At 36.0% G+C, this 25,186-nt stretch overlaps 1 protein-coding gene across 1 annotated transcript in view; it reads left to right on the top strand.

Annotated features, from left to right (window-relative positions):
• Window positions 1-20,739, top strand: part of LOC125809600 (uncharacterized) — a 32,702-nt gene extending 11,963 nt beyond the window's left edge. Inside the window, exons 3-6 of the mRNA XM_049489228.1 lie at window positions 7,119-7,222; window positions 18,385-18,529; window positions 18,611-18,739; window positions 19,146-20,739. Of these exons, the coding sequence (XP_049345185.1) occupies window positions 7,119-7,222; window positions 18,385-18,529; window positions 18,611-18,739; window positions 19,146-20,570 (1,803 nt within the window). The 3' untranslated portion in view covers window positions 20,571-20,739. The remainder of the gene's footprint in view (window positions 1-7,118; window positions 7,223-18,384; window positions 18,530-18,610; window positions 18,740-19,145) is intronic.
• Window positions 20,740-25,186: the final 4,447 nt, after the last annotated feature.

Below are 25,186 nucleotides of genomic sequence, written 5' to 3'. Positions count from 1 at the left end.
TCCAAGAAGCTCACATCTAGATGCAGCAAGGCAAATTTTTCGTTATGTGAAAGGCTCACTAGATTATGGTCTTATGTACAAAAGACATGAGAAATTCATGTTAGATGGATTTACTAACGCGGATTGGGCTGGAGATACAAATGATAGACATTCAATTTCAGGATATTGTTTCAGTACTGGTTTAACTATGGTTTCTTGGTGCAGCAAGAAACAACCAGTGGTAACATTATCTAGCACTGAAGCTGAGTACGTAGCCACGACTATGGCTGCGCAAGAATGTATGTGGTTAAAGAGATTAATAGGAGAGATGTTGTGCAAAGTTGATTATGCTGTTCAAATTAGATGTGATAATGAAAGTGCTATCAAGCTTGCATCGAATCCAATTTTTCATGGTCGGATGAAGCACATAGAAGTTTGTCATCACTACATTCGAGAGAAAGTGCTGGAGCAAGAAGTTGTTCTGAAAGGAATTTCTACAAATGAGCAAGTCGCAGACATATTTACTAAGTCCTTGATAAAGGCTAAGTTTGAATATTTCAGGGCTACTCTTGGAGTTGTTGATCGTAAGCATGCATTTAGAGGGAGTGTTAAAAATTAGTGCATCTTAGAGCTTTCTTTGACTGTTTTACTTCTGCAGTTTACTGAGTCAAATAACAGTTCCTATATTTTAGGAATGATGATCAGGTTAGTTGTTTATTAAGCTAGGAGTTTTATTTGTTAGAGTTATTGTAAGAGTTAGAAGTTAATGCTTATTTTATATATAACTCTATGTGTCTGCTGTAAAAGAACAGAGCCTTCAGTTCTTCTCTGTTCAATTTCTTGTTCAACTGCTGCACTTGCTCTTTCTTTTCTCTGCGTGTGCTTTTGTTTTATAAAAAGGGACCATAAAGCCTCGAACAACAACACTCCTAAGTAAAGTAGAGTATCACGTCCATACAAAAACATAATTAACTAAAATCAAATGGAGAACCTTCGGCTCCTTTCTTATGAACTTCTATCAATCTCTTTTATATTATAGTATGTCGTATCTTGTATGTGTCAAAAATGACCCTAAAATTGTAAATATCATAAAGATTTTTCCTCATTGTCTCAGAATATTCATTACTATTGCTTAGATTTCATATCACCAACCCCAACTTATTTGGAATTGAACCATAGTTATTGTTATGGTTATAGTATGCAGTTATAAAGAATTAATACAATGATCAACCAAGCAATACGTGGCATTTGAATGGAACTGTTCACAACTGGATATTCTAAACCAAAATTTTGATACATAACAAATTAAAATCTCACAGCATAATTTTGTGAGAACTTGAAACTCACAAATATCCACAAATGATAATAAAGGCGACCTAATCAAGAAGAAAAAGTCATGTTGCTTGACATATTTTTCAAAAAGATAGTCTGTCGGGCTATATCCAAGTTTCCAGTATCCAAGTTTACAGGGTCACAAAGTTAATTGAAAGAAGCCAAAAGAAAGAGTTATCACTACAACAAAAATGATCTTTAACGATAATTAATAGCTTAATTGCCGCTAATATGTATTTTCAGAGACAATTAGTACTCTCTATAAATGTCCCTAAAGTCTATAGCGACATTAAATCTAATGACAATTAATTTATGTTGGTAAAGGCTCTAACACTCTTTGTCAATGTGCATATTTATTGCCGATAAACATTGTTTTTGTCATAGTGTATTTTGGGCATATGTTAGTTTCAAGAAAACTTGATCACTTATTATGCCCAAAAATAAGAGAGGAGTTTTATCCTATGCGCACCCGAAGGGTAGCGACTGCGGGTTTTCCTTGTCATAAAAAAAAAGAAATGTGACAAATTAGTCAACTTGCGATAAAAAAGGTGGACTAATTGTCTCTATACTAATATTCTAGCAAGAGTGTAATGGCATACAAAGTGTTTGTACCTAAGATAAAACAATCAAAATAATATACTAACTGTGGCAAGCAAGAAAGCAATTTGTTCGGTTCTTTTAACAAACATCACCATTGGTTCCACATAAGTTATCTATTTGTTGTTGTATGCTATCAAATATAGCACAACCCACAAACAATTTTCTGAAAAAGTATATGAAGGAAGCCTGTAGAAAGGAAAGAAAGACGAGATCAATTTTCAATCATCCTTGCTGAAATTTTTAACAGAGTTGAAAAAAGTCGCCAAAATAGCAAAAAGAAATTGCAATAGTAGCATGAATCACTATGACTTACAATAAAAGATTAAGCTTCATGAAATAGGAGGAAGAAAACTTTGAGGAATGAAACACACTTCATAAGAAGTTTAATTAATGTATTTGAATTGACTCCCCTATAGCAGAAAAAAACTTACAAATAATACTGGCAGAAATATAAGTTTTGCTCACTAAAAAGCCAAATGTTATGAATTCAATCATTCCAACAACATTATGAGTTGTAGAGTGAGAGGCGCAAGAGTAGTAGGGTCGCATTGCCATTGAAATCAATTTTCTTTGTTTATTCTTTCTTCTTTTGGTGCCTTAAAATTAAGTGTTGGGTTTTAAAAGATGTGAATGAAAAATGAAGAGCTGTGACTTTTGTGAAAAGTTGTGACTTTTATGAAAAGTTGTGATTTTTTTGTAAGGTTGACATCTAAGAAGGGTTAAATAAGAAGCTTCATCTGTGAGAGCGCCATATAGATGGGTCTAAGATTCTCTTATATATATATATATATAAGAGATTTGTATTCCCTTCATTTATAAAAGGGTTAAATGAAGATTTATTTATTTGTGTTAAAAACAAACACCTTTTCAAATTGAAGGATTGAGACTTTTTCGAAGGGTTATGATTTTTCCAAAGAGTTGTGACTTTTTGGAAGGATTGTGACTTTTCTAAAGAGTTGTGGCTTTTTCGAAAGGTTGGGACTTTTTCGAAGGGTTGGGACTTTTTCAAAGGGTTGTGACTTTTTCGAAAGGTTGTGATTTTTCCAAAGAGTTATGACTTTTTCGAAGGGTTGTGACTTTTCCAAAGAGTTATGGCTTTTCTTATAAAGCACACTAAACACATGTTCATACTATCCTTTGTTGGTTATAAATTTGAGGGGTTCTCTCACATTTTAAAACTACAAATTTTCTAAGTTTTCAATTCTTCTTAAAACACTCAATTTAGTACATCTTCTATATTTCATATTATATTTATTTATTTATATTATATATATATATTATATTAACAGTAGATACCTTTTCACATTGAAGGATTGTGACTTTTCCAAAGGATTATAATTATTTCAAAGAATTTTGATTTTTTTCGATGAGTTGTGATCTTTCCAAAGGGTTGTAACTTTTATGAAGGGTTATGATTTTTTTTTTGACAAGGCGTAATAAACACTTGTTCATAGTACCTTTTGTTGACTATAAATAGAAGGTTTCCCTTTCGTTTTTAAACTACAAATTTTATAAGTTTTCGATTCTTCTTCTTAAAATGCCCAATTGAGTATATCTTCTATACTTCAGATTATATTATATTTATTTATTTATTTGTTATGTTATATTATATTAAAATTTAAAAGCAGTCACCCTTTCACATTGAAGAATTGTGACTTTTTCGAAGGGTTGAGACTTTTCCAAAGATTATGACTTTTTCGATGAGTTCTGACTTTTTTGAAGGGTTACTATTCTTCTTTTTCTTCTTAAAAAAACACCCAATAGTACAGATTCTATATTTCATATTATATTTATTTACTTATTATTATATATAACATTTAAAGCAAACACCTGTCTTATTTGATGAGTTGTGACATTTCCAAAGAGTTCTCATTTTCTATTCTTCTCTTCTTAAAAAAATCAATTGTGATTTGCAGCTGTTGAGTGAGTTCGAAGCAGTGGAATTGGAACGCTCCCATAACTTGAATGTTAAACTACTATATCCCCAACGTAAAACACTCAATTTAGTATATTCTTTATATTTTATATTTATATTTATATTATATTTATAGCAGGAACTCCAACAATACAACAATAACTAAACAATGAATTATAGGGGAAGAGAAGGTATATTTAAGAGATTTAAGAGTGTCTGTTTTTATTCTTACACATCACAATTGATTTTAAAAGTAAAAAAAAGTCAAAAAAGGAAAATAAGATAAATGTAATTGGAGGACATTGAGAGGTGCCACATCACTTTATCTATATCTAAACCTTATATATTATAAATAAATATAAATGTTTTGGGATATTGATTTGACAACTTTCAGTATGCACACAATTAGTACTCATAAGAAAGTTTACATCCATTATTTAGAGAAACTTATACATTATTATTTTATTTATAATCGTTTACTTAAATTTTTGGTTTAATAATATTGACATTATTTTAAAAAATAGTATACTACATTGTTTGCACGTGCATCAAAACTAGTAAATATAAAATATCTCTATTTTTAGTTTACCCTATTTAGAATATCTTGTCGCTACATCCTCCTCAAATTGATGTTGATGAATCAAAAACATCAATTTGCCTAGAAACCGATGATGCTATCATGCCATTGATTTTGTAAACACATCAGCTACTTGAAAATCACGGGATACATATGGAGAAGTACTAATTTTACGAGTTACAAAATTTGTTAGAAATGTATAAAAATAATTTTGGAAATAAGGTTAGATTTTCGATGACAAATGTATTAAATCCTAAAAAAGAAGATTTAAAGAAAGGAAAATAGCTATTGAGAATTTTGCCAAAATAAAGAGAATAAAATCTATAGGAAATAAAAAGAGAAATGGGAATAAGAAAAAGAAAGAAGCTTTTGGGGACAGCAAAAGGAGTCCTATTACTATGGTCACTGCAGTGAGATTTGTGGAACTAATCATGCCTTTATGCCTATCGTCGTAGAAGTTGTTCCTAGGAAATATTATGGGTCTCGGGTATCCAATCAATTAATCCCACAAACTGGGGAAGCTTAAGCGGAAATGAAAGAGAAGGTTGAGGGAAGTCACTAGATTGAGAGCTTCGCTCGCTCGCTCTATCGCTCGTTCAGTAGACAGCGAGTGGAGTGCATAAGCTCTTTTATTTACAACTTCTCTAATAAAATGATAGTCCAATTCAATATGTTTGGTTCTTTTATGATAAACCGGATCGGCAGCAATCTGAATGGAACTTGTTTGTCAGCGTGGAGAGCAGTAAGACTAGATTGAGGTAATCCAACTTCTATCTTTTGCAAGTAAACCACGAAGCCAAAGAAAAAACTTTTTGGATCCATCTTTTCCTCCATTGGATCGTAAGAAAACTTTTTCCTCTCATTTTAACTTAACAGATTTCTTCACCATTTTAGATCAAAGATCACACACTTGTCTTAAAAAATAAGCTTGAAACCATTCTCCAAAAATTACCCTGCGTTTAACAAAATAAAGTTTAGAAACAAAGAGTGCATTCGAAATTAACTTTGTACCTATGGAGCTTTCAATAGTTACTGTGCCTTTCCCTTTGGCAAGATGATAATCACTATTACCAATTCTAACTTTAGAGATTACAGATCTATCTAACTCCCTATATCATGAGTCATATGACTTGTACAAATGCTATCAATTAACCAGCTTTCGCTTGAACTCTTACTTGCAACACAAGTAGCAACAAACAATTGCTCTATTTCTTGTTGGTATGCAATTTGTGCTTCATTTAAGTGTTGTGTTATGACACTTTCTGCATCTCATATCAGGTCAAAACAAGTCTAGATGATTTCTCTTCCCACAATGCTGGCAAGGTGGATATTTTCCACCTTTGTCATTGCTAGAATTGCTATCAATTGCAGCAACTTTTGTTGCTGTAGCATATCTCTTCTTGAACTTCTGCATCTTGGCCTAGCCTCCCGAATTGAATTTTACCTTGCTTGTAAAGCTCCTTCAACAACTGCCTCATTCCTCATCATTCTTCTTTGTTCTTGTGCTTGCAAAAAGTTGAAAGTTCTGCCAAAGTAATGTTTTATGTATTTTCCAATGAATTGTTGCTTCAAACTTTTTAGGTAAAGTAACAAGAATTTTCTTCACAGTTCTTTTGTCAAAAATTCGAACAAAGTAACTTTAGCTTATTTGCTAGATTGATAAGTCTATATGAGTACACATTAACTGTCTCAAATTCCTTCATTTTTTGCATTTCAAATTCGCCCACCAGGTTTAAGACCTTCACACCTCAAATTCTTTCATCTCCATGATATTTTTCCCCCCATAAAGTCCCATACTGGCTTAGCCAAACTAAGAGTCATGATTCTGGGAAACAATTGTAGGCGATACTGCAACATAGAGACACGCCTTCGCCTTCTACTTCCTGGTCTTCTTCTCTTTATCAGTTTTGATATGAGCTATGGTAGGATTGCCTGGTAAAGGCGGAACTCCATAATCCTCCTCTACCGCTCCTAGTGATCATATGCATCCATGTAGGTTTCCATCCTAATAGCCCAAACCTCCAAAACTTGATAGTTTTTCTCCATCAAAAACTGGTGGAGCAGTTGATGAAAAAAATAGTCACCTTCCATAATTCTGAAAGCTGATTTTATGGATGGTCTGTTTAAGTGTTTGGGTTTCACTTAGTCAAACACTCTCAAGCTCTCACAAGTCCCTTGAGAACAAAAAGGCTCTGATGGCAATGGTAGGATTTTGACAGCAAAGAAAACAAGTAAAGTGACTTGAAAGATATAATTTTATTGATCATCAGGGACTATATGTATACATCACAGCTTGACTAAAATACTGTGAAGTACTGCTAAGTCTGCTAAACTGATTTACTGCTTACTGAAAGTAAGGAACTAAACTTAGAAATAGCTAGCAGAATTTTAAACAAACTAGGAAAGAGAAACAACCAAAAAAAATATCAATATATTTTGGTGTGCACTTCCTCGGTCTTTTCAGCCCTACGTTACCTCTTCTAGCTTAAGTTTTTGTAGACACCTGTGCACCAGCTAAGCATTCTGAAAATAAACTGAAGTTCTAGAGACAACTACAACAGTTATAGTGAGCTGAAACTTCTTGCATTTGTGCTTGATTAATTAATCAATGCTAAAAGAAGGCTTAATGCATTCTTTCATTTCTTTTACACTCTTTTATATTCTGAAAAGTTAGAATCTAATTGTGGTTTGATGATTTCTGACGAGGTGATGCAGACTGAAGAATTTTTGCTTGGGCAGAACCTCTTGTCCTGCTATGACTTTGTGGAACAATCTTGTGAATATATTGTGAAGCAGCTCTCCAACATGCAGAAACTAAGGTACACAAGTGTTTGTCTTCGGACCTTCTACACCTGATATCATTAATTTTATTCTATGCAAATTTAATCTCAATAGGTAGTTACAGAATTATTTATTAAAAAAGAAAATTGGTTAACAACAATTTTCAACTTGGGAATATCTGTTTTGTAACAGATACCTAATACCAGTAATTCTTTTAAATAGGATAGCATGAGAGATCTAACTAAATTTTAATGAAGCTACTTTAAGGCTTCAATTAAGCATGTCGCACATGAGTCTTTACATAAGTCATGATGGAACATAATGCTCAAGGACTTGGCAGTTCTATTACAGAAGCCATATGTCTCGTAAGGAGATTGCTAGAGCATTATAGGGAGAGAGGAAGAGGGATTTATATATGGTGTTTCATTTGCCAAGAAAAAGCTTATGACAAAGTTCCTAGGGGGGTTTGGAGACTGAAGGTGTACCTATAACCTACATTAGGGCAACTAAGGATATGTATGTATGATGGAGGAGTCTGGAGCCAAAAGGGCAAAAAAATTGAGCAAAATTTTCAAAAGGGCAACAAAATTGAGTATGAAACCAAAAGGGCAACATTTGGATGAAGCCGTTGACAATGTTAAATTCTATGTATAAGGCTCATGTCAGAATGAGGCTTGTAAGACTCATGTCATAATGTATCTTACAAGGCTCATTCCGACATGAACCTTCCCTTCTAAAAAAAACATCGCTGGCTTTAAAAAAAATTAATATCCCTTCTTCATATTTATTCAATTGTTTTGTTGTGTTTTCGTGTTTTTTTTTTCTTTCTATTTTCACTTTTTATATGTAAATTAAAATGCAAGTGATGTGGTCAAGTTTAATAGTTTTTTATATAATTTGGTAATATTGAGGACAAAATATAGGTTCATGAAAAAAATATGAAGGACAAAGAGAAATTTTTATCTTTTTTATGTCAACAAAAGAACAGGCGGTTTAGGGTTGTGTATCGTTCGGTTCGGTCTGATTTTGAAGTTTATCGATTTGACTTATTGGTTATCGGTTTGTAGACATGCTAAACCATTATAAAACCATTAAGATATTGGCTTATTGGTTATTGGTTTATCAATTATTGATCGTTATTAGTTTGGTTATTGGTTTGAACGTTAGGATTTGACACAAAAAAAAATCATTGAAAATCACTTATAAACAAGGTAAAGTCCATGTTGGTTTCTTCATCATTTATATACCAATTTGAACTCGTTTGCTGAAGTAAATGATTTTCAATGATTTTTTTGAGTCAAATCCTAATGGTTAAACTATTAACCGAACTGATAACGATCAATAATTGATAAACTTGTAACCGATAAGCCAATATCTTAATGACTCTATAATGGCTTAACATGTCTACAAACCGATAACCAATAAGTCAAACCGATAAACTTCAAAATCAGACCGAACCGAACGATACACAACCCTAAACTGCGTCTTCTTTTTGTTGACATAAAAAATTCTTTTTGTCCTTTATATATTTTTTTTCATGTCCCTATATTTTGTCCTCAATATTATCAACTTATATAAAAAATTATTAAACTTGACCACATCACTTCTTTTGAGAATGGTAATTTTTTCTTCTATTTATCCACATGTATACTACATCAAAGTAGCCCCCCTTCCAAAAGTATTACAAACTAGACCGACTCCATCTGTGCTTTTTGTCACAAATAGTCTAAAACATCAAAAAGTTCTTTTGCCTGTACTAAGACTTTCTGTTTACACAAAAAATAATAAAGAGCTATACAATTCATCTTGAAATTCTGCAAATTGTTCTTCTTGCCCTCAAAACATCTTTGATTCCTTTCTTTCCACACTGTCCACCATATACAAGCTGAGACAATCCTCCATCTCTCCTCCTTAATTGTAGTATTTTTGCCAATATTGATCCAACAATTTAGGAGTTGTACTATGTTTCTTGGTTTCACCCAAGTGATCTTCCTAAGGTTGCTGAATATTCTCCATAATTGATTTGTCCATTTGCAATGCAAAAAAGAGATGGTTGACTGTCTCTGCCTGTTCCTCACACAAATAGCATCTTGAGCATAGTTGGAACTTCCTCTTCTTTATATTTTCTTGTGTCAGCACTACTTCCTTTGCTAGTAACCATGTGAAACAATTTACCTTGTATGGGATTTTAGGTCTCCATATCATCTTCCATTGCCAGAGCTCCATCCTATCATTTGAACTTCAGTGATTAAGATCTTTGTAAGCTGATTTGACACTGAAACCCCCTTTGCTGCCAATCTTCCACACAACCTTGTCTTCTTCCCTAGTCAGATTACTAAATTGTGCCATTGTATCATGGAAGGCCACTATGTTCCCCATCTTCCAATCATTTAGATTCCTCCTAAGATGTAAGTTCCACCCCTGTCCTGTCCACATTTCAGCCACAGTTGCATTTTGTTGAAAGCTTAGTGTATATAAGTCTGGGAATAGTTGTTTCAGGGTTCTTTGGGCTATCCATCTATCCTCCCAAAATGACACCTTCATTCCATTACCCACCTGGAATCTGATTCTAGAAAGAAACAAAGGCCAAAGATTTCTTATTGATCTCCAGATACCACATCCATATGGTGTAGTTACCATCTTTGTCATCCACCTATTCTCCATTTCATATTTTGCCCTGATCACCTCTCTCCATAGCATATTCTCTCCTGTCATAAACTTCCAAAGCCATTTTAACATTAGGCTTTTGTTTTGTTTCTTCATGTTCCTGATCCCTAGTCCCCCCCCTTTCTTATTTTTTATGACCTCTTCCCACTTGACTAGGTCAAACTTCTTTTTATCTTCATTTCCCTGCCAAAAAAAATTTCTTCTCAAAGCATCTATCCTCTGTATGACCTTGTTTGGTGCTGGGAACACAGATATCATATAAGCAGGTATTGCATCTAGCACACTATTAACCATGGCTAATCTACCTCCCCTAGACAGATATTGGCTTTTCCAGTTGGTTAGCTTCTTTCAGCATTTTTCTATCACTCCATTCCAGATCCCTATTGATTTGCTCTTTCCCCCCAATGGCATACCTAGGTATATGGTTGGTAGTTCCCCTATCCTACCACCCAAAATCCCTGCTAGACTCTCCACCTGAGCCACTTCATTTATGGGATAAATGAAACTCTTCCCCCAATTGATATGTAATTCAGAGACTGCTTCAAAGATGATGAATATTACTCTTAGGATCAACATTTGCTCTGTCATTGCTTCACAAAAAATAAGGGTATCATTTGCATATTGCAGATGTGTAATCTCCAAGCCATTTTGTGCACTGCTGTCCACCCTAAAGCCCCTTACCCAACCCTTCATCTTTGTTGTGTGAATTAGGTTACTCAAACCTTCCATGGCTAAGATGAATAAAAAGGGTGACAGGGGGTCACCTTGTCTCAGTCCCTTTTGGGATGAAAAGAAACCACTAGGAGTTATATTAACTAAAATAGAAAACTTGACTGTGCTTATGCAGAATTTCACCCATCTAATCCATTTGGCTCCAAAACCGATCCTTTGCATCATAAGTAGTAAGAAATTCCAGTTTAAATTATCATAGGCCTTATGTATATCAAGCTTGCATAGAATTCCAGAGCACTTGCTTCTCTGTCTAGACTCAACACATTCATTTGCAATCAACACTGCATCCATTATTTGTCTACCTTTTATGAATGCCATTTGTTGGCTGTCTACAAGCTTGTGTAGCACCTTCTTTAACCTTTCTGCCAGCAGTTTAGCAATGATCTTGTAAACTCCACCTATTAGACTAATAGGTCTAAAATCTGTCAGTTCCTCAGCTCCCACTTTCTTAGGAATTAAAGCCACAAAGGTGGCATTAATACTCTTCTCAAACCTCTCTGCCTTATGAAACTGCTGCACTGTAGCCACCAGATCAGGTTTAATGATGTCCCAACATTGGCTGAAGAAAGCCATGGAGTAACCATCTGGCCCTGGTGCTTTGTCCCCTACACATGCTTTTATGCTCTCTAGAATTTCCTGCTGCTCAAAAGGTGCCAAGAGTAATTTGTTTTCTTCTTCATGAATCATAGGATAGTTTCTCATCTCTAGGTAGGGTCTCCATTGTTCTGGCTCATAGTATAGTTCTTCATAATAAGTTACTATCTCCTTCTATATCTCCTCTGGTTCAGTCAAACTTTCTCCCCTCACTTTCAGCTTTGAGATTGTATTCATTCTCATGTGTGCATTTGCAGTTCTGTGGAAGAAATTAGTGTTTCTATCCCCCTGCTCTAGCTACACTGCCCTAGATCTTTGCCTTCAAGCTATTTCCTCCCTTTTAGCCATGTCTTCAAACTCACTGATTAATGCTGTTTTAGAGGTTATCTCTTCTGGCCTCAGGAGTCTGTTTTCCTGTATCTCCTCTAATTCAGCTAGCTGTTTCAAGACATTTTGTTTGTGTTCCCAAGTTCCCTTGTGCAGTTTTGCTCCATTCTTTCAGCTTTTCTTTTAGTGCTTTGAGCTTTGCAACCAAGACATAGTCAGGTTTCCCTATGAAACTGAAGGAGTTCCACCATCCTTTAACTTTGTCATTGAAACCCTCTATGTCCAACCACCAGTTCTCAAATTTAAAGTATGACTTTGCGTTTTCCCAAGCACCGCATTGTAACATTATGGGAGAGTGATCTGATGTCACTCTGTGAAGTATGTGCTGCCTTATATTTCTAAAATTTGCTTCCCACTCTTCCCAGAACAAAATTCTGTCTAGTCTGGCTGCTGTTGTATGTCTGTCTCCTTTCTTCCAGGTGTATTTCCCCCAGATAATTCAGGATCAACTAACTCCATGTCTTCTATGAAATCTGAGAAATTTGTCATTCCTTTGTTGATTCTGTTGCAATTTTTCTTCTCCGATGGGTACCTCACAGTGTTGAAATCCCCACATAGGACCCAAGGTCCTGCAATCAACCCCCTGGCAGCACCAATTTCCCACCAAGTCTCTTCCCTTTCTACTCTATCATTTGGAGCATAGACACCTGTGAGGTGCCAGCTGAAATCTTGACATATCCCTGTGAAGCTACAGGTGATAGAGTACATCCCTACACTGCTAATTTCTCCTTCCCACTCCCTTTTGTCCCACATAATAACGATGCTTCCCCTGGTTCCACTGGCTTCTAACTGTGCATAATTCACCTATTTATTCCCCCATACTTCCTTCACAATATTTTCAATTTCCCCTTCCACCTTTGTTTCTTGGAAACAGACTACATCTGCCTTCCAGTTCTTCATAATATTTGATCACTTCCCTCTTTCTAGCACAGTTCATCCCCCTTATATTCCATGACACTATGTTTAGCTTCATTATTGTTCTATTGCCAGGTATCCCCCTCTACTTCTAGTGCCAAAGCTCATGAACTTTGTATCCAGTTCCAGGCTTTTCAATTCGTTTGCTCCTTTCTTTTTGTTTGTTGTGACTTCTCCCTTGCCCCCCTTGTTCCCTTGCTTGTTATTATCAATTTTCGTAAAGAGCTCCTCTGCTTTCTCCTCACATCCTCTAAAATCTACCCCAAATTCAGTGCTCAATTTGAGTATGTGTTGCTTAATCCAAAGTGGAGGACTTTTTGAATTAAAATTGTCTTCTAATGGCAAATGAATCATCAGCGGTACATCATCCTCTGTGATCTCCGTATTGCTATCATTCTGCCCATTCAGTTGTGATACGGCCATTATTTGTTTTCCCATGTTTATAGCTTTCGCTACGGTGACTGTGTTCTCCCCCTCCTGTATTGTCTCCTCTTGTTCGCGAGGCATGAAATTTCTCTCCTCCACCTCCAGGTTGTCCAGATTTTTGAATCTATTCTGTGTCTTTGTTTGAGAAAGATTTGCCATTATTTCAACACTTACTAAGTCTAGTCTTTGGGATTCTTGACTGCTTTCTTTTTGTTTAAACCTTGTTTGGCCTAAAGCTTTTTTTGGGCCCTTATTTTTTCTCTCGCTTATTTGGCCTGCTACTGTATGAAGTTGCCCTTTCCCTTTCCAGTTGCGGTCACGTGCCTGGTCACGTGACTCCCAATTCAAAATTTCTCCAGCTGTCAATCGTGCCCATGTGCTGTGGTGTATAAACTGTTGGTTTCTCCATCGTACTAGATCTTGAAACTTCTTTACCCAGCGGTTCTCTGTCTTCATTCTCTCTCCTCGTCTCCACTTTTCTGACGGTCACCGGTGCCTCGCACCAGATCGGAACTTTGTAGGCGTAGCCGTCGCTGGAAATCTTCACCTCCCTCGGAACCTTTTCCCCGTCACCCTTCACTTTTATACGAGTCCAGTGAAGGTGATTTTTGAGCTTTGTTTCTTCCTTTGTTTTGATAAATCCACCGCATTGGTCGCCGATTTGTTTGAAGATACTCGATGACCATAAGCTCGAAGGTAATCCCATGACTCTTATCCAGACCCAATCTCTTTTTACTTCATCTGGCCAGCATCCAGTGGTTGGCTTCCACCAGTACAAGCTTAGGTTCGTCTTCTTCCATACCCATACCCCCGACATGACATGTTCTGCTGCTACTCTTGATGGGAGTTCAAACAGAAATTGGCCGTCATTCATGGCAAAAACATTGACTCCTATTGCTGACTTCCAAGTGTTGCAGGCACATCTTCTTACGTCGTTTAAAGCTGGGGTCTGTAGTGTGTCCTGGAATCTTCCAACGATGCATCTATTGAGAAGATCTGTTTCTGCCAGCGGTGCTCCGCTTGTGACTTCTATGTGAGCCTCCTTCACATGTAACTTCGCTCTCTTCATGGAATCTGTCATCCACCTGCTGCTTTGGACTGCTTCCCTATAAGATGTGTTCGTTTGTTTGCCCATGTTAACTTGGGGTTTTGGTTGCAAGTTGGGTTCATAGATGAACTTGGCTATTTTGTGGACGATATTACTCCATCCCCCATGTATGAAGCTTCCGGTGTAATAATTATAGACTTGTTCTGACCTTGGATAGCAATAAAACTAACAAATCTACCATTCTCGTTGTATTTAAGAGAGCAGTAAAACTCTGGAAAGTGTTCCTTGAGCTTCCATCTCCTAATAACTTTCCCTTGTACCTTGGACGCCTCAATAAATATTGATACCAACCACCGCAAAACTTTAATGCTAATCTTCACCCTTCTCACTAAGTTTCTGCTACTCTCAGTCCATTTGTACCACGAATCTGTACCATCTTTACATCTAGTGTTTTCGTATGATTTAAACCTTGCATTGTAGTAAATGCTGTTGACCCCTGATGATGTGATTCCTGCCATATGTGCCGGAGAATAAGTCCCCAAATCGATTTTAGTTCAGACTAGGCTGTCTTCGAAAATCGTGCCTGGGAGCATTTTCTCTCTCCTGTCTTTCCTTTTTCCTGATGACCACATCACTTGCATTTTTATTTACATATAAATAGTGAAAATAGAAAAAAAAATTAACACAATAACAAAATGATTGAATAAATAATGAAGAAGGAATATTAATTTTCTTTTAAGACTCATTCTGCTTATACATAGAATTTAACACCATCAACAACTACATCCAAATGTTGCCCTTTTGGTTTTATACTCAATTTTATTGCCTTTTTGGCTCCGGACTCTGTGATGGAGCCAAGACGCAAATAAGGATAGTGGGAGGAGACTCGGAACACTTCCTGGTTATGCTTATGAAAATGTTCCTAGGAGGCTTCGTGGTGGCGTTTGGAGTCTAAAGGTATACCAAGATCTTACATTAGGGTAACTAAGGACATGTTTGATGGAGCCAAGACACGAATTGAGATAGTGGGAGGAGACTCGGATCACTTCCTAGTCATGATGGGGTTGCACTAGGGATTGACCCTCAACACATTTCTATTTGCTAGATGCACTGACGTGGCATATCCAAGGAGAGGTGCCATGGTGTATGCTCTTTGCAGATGACATAGTGTTGATTGACGAGACATGCGACGAAGTTAACGATAAGTTAGAGGTTGAGAGACAGACCTTGGATACGTACAACATATGTTAGGGCAACTAAGGACATGTATGATGGAGCCAAGACGCAAATGAAGATAGTAGGAGGAGACTCAGATCACTTCCTAGTCATGATGGGGTTGCACTAAGGATGACCCTTAACCCATTTCTATTTGCTGGATGCACTGATGTGGCATATCCAAGGAGAGGTGCCATGGTGACATAGTGTTGATTGACTAGACACACCATCAAGTTAACGATACATTAGAGGTTTAGAGACGGACCTTATAGTCTAAAGTATTCAAGTTGAGTAGGACTAAGACAAAATATTTGAAGTGCAAGTTTAGTGACGTAACTCACGTGGCAGATTTGGAAGTAAGGATTGAAACACAAGCCATTCCCAAGAATAAGAAAGGAAATTTCAAGTATTTGGCATCACTAATCCAAGGAAATGATTGACAAGTATGTTAAGCGTCGTATTGGAGCAGGGTGGATGAAATGGAAGCTCACAAAAGATTCCTTTCATTCTCACAGGGGTCTTAGGCAAGGGGACCCCATGTCACCTTTCTTATTCTTGCTAGCTATGGAAGGTCTAAATCACATAGTCAGGATAGCAAATGCAAATAGATGGGTGAAAGGTTTAAGTGCTCAGTCAGGAAGAGGGGAAGATCTTGAAGTATCTCATCTGTTATATGCAGATGATGCCTTAATTTTCTGTGAAGCAGAGTCAAGTCAGATCAGATCAGACATCTAAGAGCCATCCTAACTATTTTTGAAGAAATCTCAGGTCTTCATGTAAAATTGGTTGAAAAGACACATCCCTATCAACCAGGTTGGGAATTTGCAAAAGTTGGCTGCTATTTTAGGTTGTCAAGTGGACTCCTTACCAACTAAATATTTGGGGTTGCCATTAGGGGCCAAAAATAAAGAATTGGAAGTGTGGAGTGGGGTGATGGAAAAGTGTGAGAAAAATTGTCCATGTGGAAAAGTCAATATCTATCATTAGGGGGTAGATTGACTCTCATCAAGTTAGTACTGGATGGCCTCCCAACATACATGATGAGCCTTTTCCCTATACCAAAGAGCATTGAGAAATATTTTTAACAGGGTGAGGAGGTCCTTTCTATGGCAAGGAAACAAAGAGAAGAGAGGTTACAATCTGGTGAAATGGGATGTATTGACCCTCAACAATCAGCAAGGGGGGCTTAGTTTGAAGAACCTCAGAAAACAGAACATTTCTCTTTTTACAAAAATGGCTCTGGAGGTTCTGCTTAGAAGAGGGAGCCATCTGGAGAAGATTTATAGCAGGGACATATGGTTTACTTAATGGACAACTGAGGAAGTTGTGGGCACCATTGGGTGTAGTGTCTGGAAAACCATAAGAAGACTGTGGCCCCAAGTCAACAATAACATCTCAATCACTGTGGGTAATGGTTTAAAAAATCACTTTTTTCATGAGGTGTGGATTGGAGAAGGTAGTCTTAGAAACTCTTTTCCACACCTATATACCTTAAGTCTTCAGAGGAATGCGAAGGTATCCCAAGTTTGGAGCCAACATGGTTGGGAGCTCTTATTTAGAAGAGCATTAAATGACTGGGAAATTGGAGAAGTTGCCAATTTATTGGAAGTTCTAAACTCACATCTAGCTCTATCTGTGAGACATGACAACCCCAGATGTAAACTAGGTGTTCACAGTGATATCATGTTATTGGAATCTTAACACACTACATATAGAGCTAGACAGATGGCTTGTTTTACTTGGTTGGTATGTAGAAAGGCATGCCTAACTCATGAGGCTTTACGGAAAAGGGGCTGGCAGATTTGCTCAAGATGTGTCATGTGCGAGCAGGAAGAAGAAATCAATGATCATCTATTCCTTCACTGAAAGGAAACTTTGAGCCTATGGAACATGTTTGTTTTGTTTGTTAGGTGTTAAGTGGGTGATACCTAACACGACAATGGAACTCCTAAGCAGTTGGAAAGGTATTGGCAACAGAGGAAGAAAAGAATTCTGGTGAAGAACTATCCCAACATGCATATGGTGGACTCTTTGAAAAGAAAGGAACTCTAGGTGCTTTGATGGACAAAAAACCAACTTACAGAAAATTAGAATGAATTGTATAAGCCTTTTGTTTTTTTGGTGTAAATAAAATCTGATAGGGGAGATACTAGAATTAGTTGATTTTATAGGAAACTTGTAAAGAATACCCTATGTGGGATGTAAGTTTCCAATTCATCATTTTTTGGATGATGAATCTTTTGGTGTGAATACAAGGTTACCCTTTTCTCAAAAAAATGGAAGCTCACATCCAATGTCTTGTGTGATAAAGAATGTGCCACCAAGCCTTAAAAGTATGTTTTTATAAAGTGGTGGTCAGACATATGAAGAGAAGTTGCACAGATTCCCCAATGAGAAGGTTTGAGAGGTTGGCTATAGTGGATTCAAAGGAGAGGTAGAGGTAAAGGTAGACTGAAGAAGTCTTGGAGACAGAAATGACTCACCTGCAACTTACCGAGGAGGTCGAGGATTAGGTTAGAAGGTTAGTAGGTCGAGCGTTGTCTAGTTTCATTTTTAATATTGTTATCATTGCTCTATTATTATCTTATCCTTCCATTTTAGTATTACTTGATGTTTCATTTGCTTCGGTTATCGTATTTCATTTGGCATGCTACTGTTCTCTTGTTCATTGTTTCAGCATGACTTCTTCGCTACTGTACTTGCTTTTCATACTTGTTTTTTGTATGCTTTACTTGAGTCGAGGGTTTATCGGAAACATCTCTACCTTCACAAGGTTGGGGTAAGGTTGCATACACACCACTTGTGGGATTACACTTGTGTTGTTGCTGATTCTTGGATGCCAATCCACTTATTCTTAGACTTGAATTTTTGTCCATAAAATAATTATAGCACCTAGGCAATTCATATCCTTTAGCTTCTGTATTTACACTTGGAAGTCCAGTGACCTTGTTTTGCAACTCTTTAGCTTGAGATCTTGGTAATGGCCTTCTTGGAGATTTCAAAATGTCATCCTTGTGCTTGAATAGAGTTGAGCTTCCTAGGTTGCTATCATTATCAACTGCAAAAGTTCTCATGAGGTGAGAATGCCCAAAATCATGTAATAACAAGACAACGCTCCTTTCCCTCGACTGATGTAGGACACTTAACAAAAGCATTGTTTCCCAACTATGATGGTGAGAACTTTAATAATAATTTACACATACTGTCTATATCCAGGGACTGTCCTGAGAACTGCAGAGAAGCTGTGGCATCATTGATGTTTGCTGCAGCAAGATTCTCCGATTTGCCAGAATTACGAGAGCTAAGGGATTTATTTCAGGAGAGATACGGGAACTCTTTAGAATGTTTTGTTAACCAGAAGGTGATTTGCTTATTATATTATGTCCTTAACATCTTCTCTTTTCATCTCTCTTTTATATCTGACTTCCTTCAGTGCTATTAGTTTGTCGAGATATTATCTTCAAGGCCCCCTGCAGTGGAGAAGAGAATCCAGCTGCTGCAAGATATAGCGGTAGAATTTTCCATAAGGTGGGACTCCATGGGATTTCAAAAGAGGATGGCATTTGCACGGGTACATAATTTTAATTTAAAACTGAAATTTTCTTTGGCTGCTGAAAGGTGTAAATGTTGCTAGTGTTTGCCTCCAAATGAATGGTCATCCTTCATCTCGGGTAAATATCATAATTTGTACTTTTTTCAACTGTCTGGGGAAAAGAAACATAACTTTACCTCAAGTTCGAAACCCACTAGGTGCAAACAATTTCTGAGGGCCATCGGACTGGGTAAAACCTGAATTAACCGTGGTGCACTTGCGGGAAACTCCTTGCCGAGGGCCTGTGCACCCCCGGGATTAGTCGGGGCTCAAAGAGACTCGGACACCCGGTGCAAAATCAAAAAAAAAAAAAAGAAACATAACTTTACCTAAAATATTAGATTAAAGTGAAGTTTGACCGTTGTCTACGGCTTAATTATTGTAGGCTCATCCAAGCAGGAGTGGACTTTCACATGCTTCTGCTGGCAACCACATTCTACCAAATGGCAAGGATGGTGGTTTAAAAGCTGATAAACTTGACATTGTACTTGGTGAAAGGCACAAGGGATTGAATGATCAACACAATATACAGAATGGCAGAGAAGGTGTTGTCTTGAAAAAAGAGCAGCAGGATCTTCATTCCTCTGAAGGAAAAGAATCAAATAAGGATAGAAATAAACATCATACAAAGCAGGAAGCAAGCTATTCAATGGGGCGAAAACATGATAACTTGTTTGACAAGGAGGAGGAACAGACAAGGATAAGAAACAAAGCAGTCCTGGAGAAAGATGATAATTCAATAAGGATAGCAAAATCAGGCAGTTCATCACATGGAGAGAGGCTAGAAGGTTTTGATAATAAATTCACTAGACACAATGAAAATCATGGTCAAATTCTCACAGGAAGAGCACAGGGCACTCTATCTTGTGCAAGATCAGAGACTGCTCCTAGTAGGGGACTCCCTTTCAGAAATGAAGATGTCACTTCTGCTTGGGACACAGCCATTGAAAAGAATACTGTTAACTCAACAAAAATGGTTCAGCAGGACGTTGGAAATAGGTTAATGACATCCTATGCCAACTTTGCTCTCCCTCCACCATACAATAAGTCCAAAGAGAAAGCCCTCTCTCCTCCTTATGTAAAGCCAAACGATAGCAAGGAAAGAGGCCTTAAAGGTTCTAAGCAGTCTGCTTCTGAATTTGATGGCCATTTCAGAAGTTCCTCTCCATCCAATAGAGTTGAAACAATTAAGATCACTAAAGAATCAGACCTTTCTGATCATGTGGATCAAACTATTAAACCCACTAGAACAAATAGTCATGGTCATGATAAAGAATTCTCTCACAAGGATGTGATTTTGCCCAAACCAAGATCTGTTAGGAGAAAGCACCATAAATCAGCTACAAATAATCACAGCGAAGTGGACAAGTCTGAAGATGCCAGAGCAGCCAAGAGAAGTTCAAGTAGCCGGAGAAGGGAACATTCAAGGAAAGGCTTGCAGATTTTGTTTGAGGATGAATGCCATAGAAAAGATGAAGAGGAAAGAATGATAGATAAACTATTGCTGCATTACAGTAAAAGACCATCAAAGTGTGCTGTGAGAAAAAAGCCGCAAGCTCTGGCAACTCCTGATACTGGTGAATTCTCAAATAATCAAACCAATGGAGATCAGGATAAAATGGAATCAGATATGGTTCTTTTCCCCAAAAGATCTATGTCCCTCCCACATGAGCAGGCTTCTCCATCGAAGGCAACACCTATATTTGCCCGTGCCAATTCATTTCAGCCAGACAACCAGGCATGTCATGTGCATCCCAAACTACCAGATTATGATGATTTGACTGCCCGATTTGCTTCTCTAAGAGGCTGATAAATTTTATAATAGGTTAAACTTGACGAGTGTTTGCTCCAGTGTGTGTTACCTCTTCACATTCATTTACACATGCTGATTCTTGCCCTAAGCTGTTTACTGACTGGAACCTGTAACCTTTATTACTTGACAACCTGTACCCAAACATATTCAGCATGAAGTTCTCTCATAGGCATAGGTTTTTAAATACTGCATGTAGGAGCCTAGGAGGCATATGGCTCCGTAATATGACATGTTTTTCATGAGGTGAGTAGGGGTGACAATTGTGCGGGTTGGGTTAAATTTGGGCGGGTCAAAATGGTCAAAGATAATAAACGGGTCAAGACCCAATCTGACCCAAATTTGTTTGGGCCAAAGAGGGTTGGGTCAAAATGGTCAAAGATAATAAATGGGTCATAACCCAATCCGTCCAACTTTTACCAAGGTTTAATAGCATTATTTGTTATTTTATAAGCTTTTAGTATCTAATAAATTTTTCTCATATAAAATCAAAACAAAGTTTTAAAAATATTTGGACAAGATTTCTCAAAAATAAATTTGAATTACATATCAATCCAATTTTTAATGGGTTGAAATGGATTCCGCTAACAAATGGGTGGGTAAATAACATACCCAAATTTGAATGGATTTGGGCGGATTGGACAGGTTGAGTTTGATTTTGCCACCCCTAGAGGTAAGTGATGTCCGGGCACATTTAGGACTTTAGCTATTCCTTGCTTTAGTTGCCACTAGTGTACTGCTTATTTTAAAACTACAACCATTCATGATTCATTTGTAACCTTCATATTTGAGGCTATGAGACTCTTTGAGCAACAACTATTCTTGTATAAGCTTGCTCTATGTACACAGGTGAACCCATGTGGAAGGGTAGTGATCTCATCTTCAGAGTCGTCCTTCCTAGCAGCCTATGTCTAGTGTCAAAAAAGGCATTAGCAAGGTCTTTCCACATGGACCTTGCTGACTATCCATCATCTTGGTCTCGACCTTGTTGAGCTCTCCCGGCTATTCTTTTCTATTGAAAAGGAGTCAGCTGTCTACGCGAGTCACCTTCTTCTAGGCTCCGCTGGACGACACGGCATTTTCGTTCAAATATATATAGGCCGGCCGTACTTGTGATGGTTCCCAAGGATCCAATATGACCACTTAGGTCTACGTTGCCACGATATTGTTCTATGGAAGCACATGTACTTGTTAACTACAATTTTTTTTTTATGTATATACACATATTTGAACAAGGATTATGTATTTAAGTATATTTTATATTAATTTCATAGTATTAAGAGCTAATTACATTCTATCCCTACTTTTGTTTTTAAGTTATAAAAGTTCCTTAAATTTTAATAATTTTGGATACATCACTCAATGTCTTAATACAACGTGTCCCGATTTTGGATACATCACTCAATGTCTCGATACTTCGCATCTCGGTTTCTGATATATCACTTAACGTTTGATACATCACGTTTTGATATATTATCTTTGTTGATACACGACACATCTGTCCCGATAAAAATTGCTTAACGCCTAGATAAATCGCGTCCTGGTATGTTACCTTTGATGATATAAGACACACATGTTCAGATACATTGCATCTTGATATATCACGTAAGAGTGATGTCTGAGAATAGAAGAGAGTATGAATTTTTGTAATTTTTTCAAATGGTAGAGAATTTTAGAGAATATGATAAAATAAGTTGTATATTTATGTAATTTTTCTATATTTAATTGTTTCACCCTCAAAATACATAAGCTGATTTGGTGCACTGGTTCAACGCTCATCTTAGTGCTTTTGTGCAAGCTAGTTGCCCTGGGTTTTTGTAATCATTTTTCAAATAAAAATGAAGCTTTACGTTAGATTAATGGCGGCAAAATAAGTTGTGTGGCCTAAAATCTAACTTTAATACTAGGCCTTAATTTTTAGGGGAAACTACATAAGCAAGACGCTAAATACAAAATAATTACAATTTCATAGCCCAACATAAGGTAATTCAACGATTGTCCATTTGGCCCAATTAAATTAGTAAATAACTATGGATAATGGCAAAAATGCCAACATATTTATGGAAAACAACTATAGTTTTTAAAAAATCACAAAAAAATCATTGTATATTAAACTCTCTCCCCCTCTCTCTCTCCAATCAATAAGAAGAAATTCATTCAAATATATTATATATCAATTGTATTCAATCAAATATAGGTGAGAGTTTTGTATTTTATATCAATTGTATTCGAAAAACTATATTTGTAATTTAGTATCAATTGTATTTGTATTCATATGAATATAATATGCATAAATCCTTTCTATCAAATGTATTATGTATCAATTGCATCCAATAAAAAAGAGAATGAAAACAATTGTACTCGTTGTGTTTCAAATACAATTGATACAAAATACAGAACATTTACACACTAATAAATATATAATACAATGCAAAATAAATACAAAATACAATCCTCTCTCCTCCATTCTCTATCCCGCTGCCTCTCTCCTTCCTCTCTCGATCGCGCTGCCTCTCTCCTCTTAATATATATTCATTTTACACAAATTAGTTGTATTTGTATTTTTTTCTCCAAATCTGCGAAAAAAATACAATGTGTAGCAAACCAAAATATTGCTACGAATTGTAATTAGTGAACTATAGCTATGGAGTCCTATTTAAAGCCTAATATTTGTTGTTTTTGAAAGTTTCCCATTAAATTACAGCCCATGCCCCCTTTAGTGTAGGCTAAATTTTCCACCCAAGCCCAACTCTTTTTAGCCTAATTAAGATTAATTACCTTGTAAAACTAGACTCTTGCATATTTAATTCTTTTTTTTTTTGAATTTTACTGTTTGTCTTTAGAGAGTCGTTTGTCAGTGCTTTGCTCAATCTTTTTTGGTGATTTCAGGTTTTTTATAAAACCACCAAATCGCGGTACTTTATATTCTCCCCCCATCCCATCCTAGTTCTCTGCATGCTTTGAACTAAGATATTGAATTTTTATTTACAATAACCTTAATTTCATTTAGTTTTTTTTTTATTTATAATTTGTCTGTTGTGGATTTTTTGTCTATTTTTTTTGAAATATTTTCAATGGGTCATAAACACATAATAATGACTAGTTGGTGGGGTCATCATCATTTGGATTCAACTGTTCTTGATGTTGATTGTGATGATGTAGGATACCAAGAATCAATTGCTTCTGAAATGTGTGGTCCAAGTTTTTCTTTACATTTGGATGTCAATACACAGGGTAATATTGAATTAAATGGCAAGTCCGAACATGCAAAGGTTAGTGTTGGAACTTAGAGCGATTCAGTTGTTGAAAACCCTAATAATGTGGTTGGTGAAAACCCTGATGATTTGAAAAGTAAAGGGAAGGCACCAATCGGTGATCATGATTTCATTGATGAACAATTGAATAAAAAACGAAAGATTGGTACTCATGATGAGCCCTGTGAGTTGTTTTCCCAAACTATAACTGAAAGTATTGATGAAAACCTTGATGAAAAAAGTGATGATTTGTCACATATGGAGGTATCATAATTATATCATGCTATTATTTTAAAAATTTACTTTGAAAATTTGATTGTTAGATGTTGATATTGTTATTGTATCATATATAGTTTTGATATCTCACATTTGTTCATGTCTTGATATGCTTTATGTTAGTTTCTGATTTACTAATGAAATGTTTGGTTTGTTCTTTTTATTATTTGATGATACTATTAGAGTATCAGATGTTCTGTTGGTATTGTGCATCATTTTCATGCTTTAAGTATGCTTTTTTGTTATGTTATAGCTTTACTAAACTGTTTTGTATTGCTATCTTTGTTTGTGTATCATCGTTTTCTAATTTGTATCCCTAATAGTTAAATATATGCTTAAATGATATCATCATAGTATATGATTTTTCTTAATGATGCCATAACAATTTATGAAGATATTGTTATAGTATCATTGAGGATTTGCACATTGTGCAGTTTGTTCTTTCTGTTACTTGATGATACCATTAGAGTATCATATGTTATATTGATAACATGTATTAGTTTACATGCTTTTGATGTGATTTTTGTTCTGTTTTACATACATAATTGTTTGTTTTGCTATATTATTTGTGTATCAAAGTATTATGATTTGTATCCTGCTAGTCATCATTTTTAATTCAAGTTTCGATCATTGCAGATTTGAAAAGTTTACTCTTTGTTGCTTTTGTTACTTTATTATACTATTCAATTATCATATGTTGTTTTGATATCATATAATAATCGGAGAAGGGTCTAAAATTTTCCTCAAGTATTTGAATTGGTACAAAACTATCCTCCATCCACCTATCGGCACTAAAATACCCCTGACGTCCACCTTTCGGCTCAAAAATACCCTCGATGTTAATCGATTGACTCATATTTACCCTTATTTTTAATAGCTCCCTTAAAGTAAAATTATTAAATATTTATTTATTACATTGCTTAATGTGATTGGTTCAAATTTAAACCCTTCTCAAATAAGTAATAAAAATGATTTTTTTTAAAACAAACATTTTTTCTATAAAACCACTTGTGATTCATATTTTGACCCGATACACTTGAAAATAATATTGAAAAAATAATTAATTTCATGATATCTTCCTATTGG

The sequence above is a fragment of the Solanum verrucosum genome, unplaced genomic scaffold (assembly GCF_900185275.1).
Source record: "Solanum verrucosum unplaced genomic scaffold, falcon-dt-bn FXZP01000902.1, whole genome shotgun sequence".
Taxonomy (NCBI): domain Eukaryota; kingdom Viridiplantae; phylum Streptophyta; class Magnoliopsida; order Solanales; family Solanaceae; genus Solanum; species Solanum verrucosum.
The sequence above is the reverse complement of the archived record's forward strand: the minus strand, read 5'-3'. Positions and strand labels throughout refer to the sequence as shown.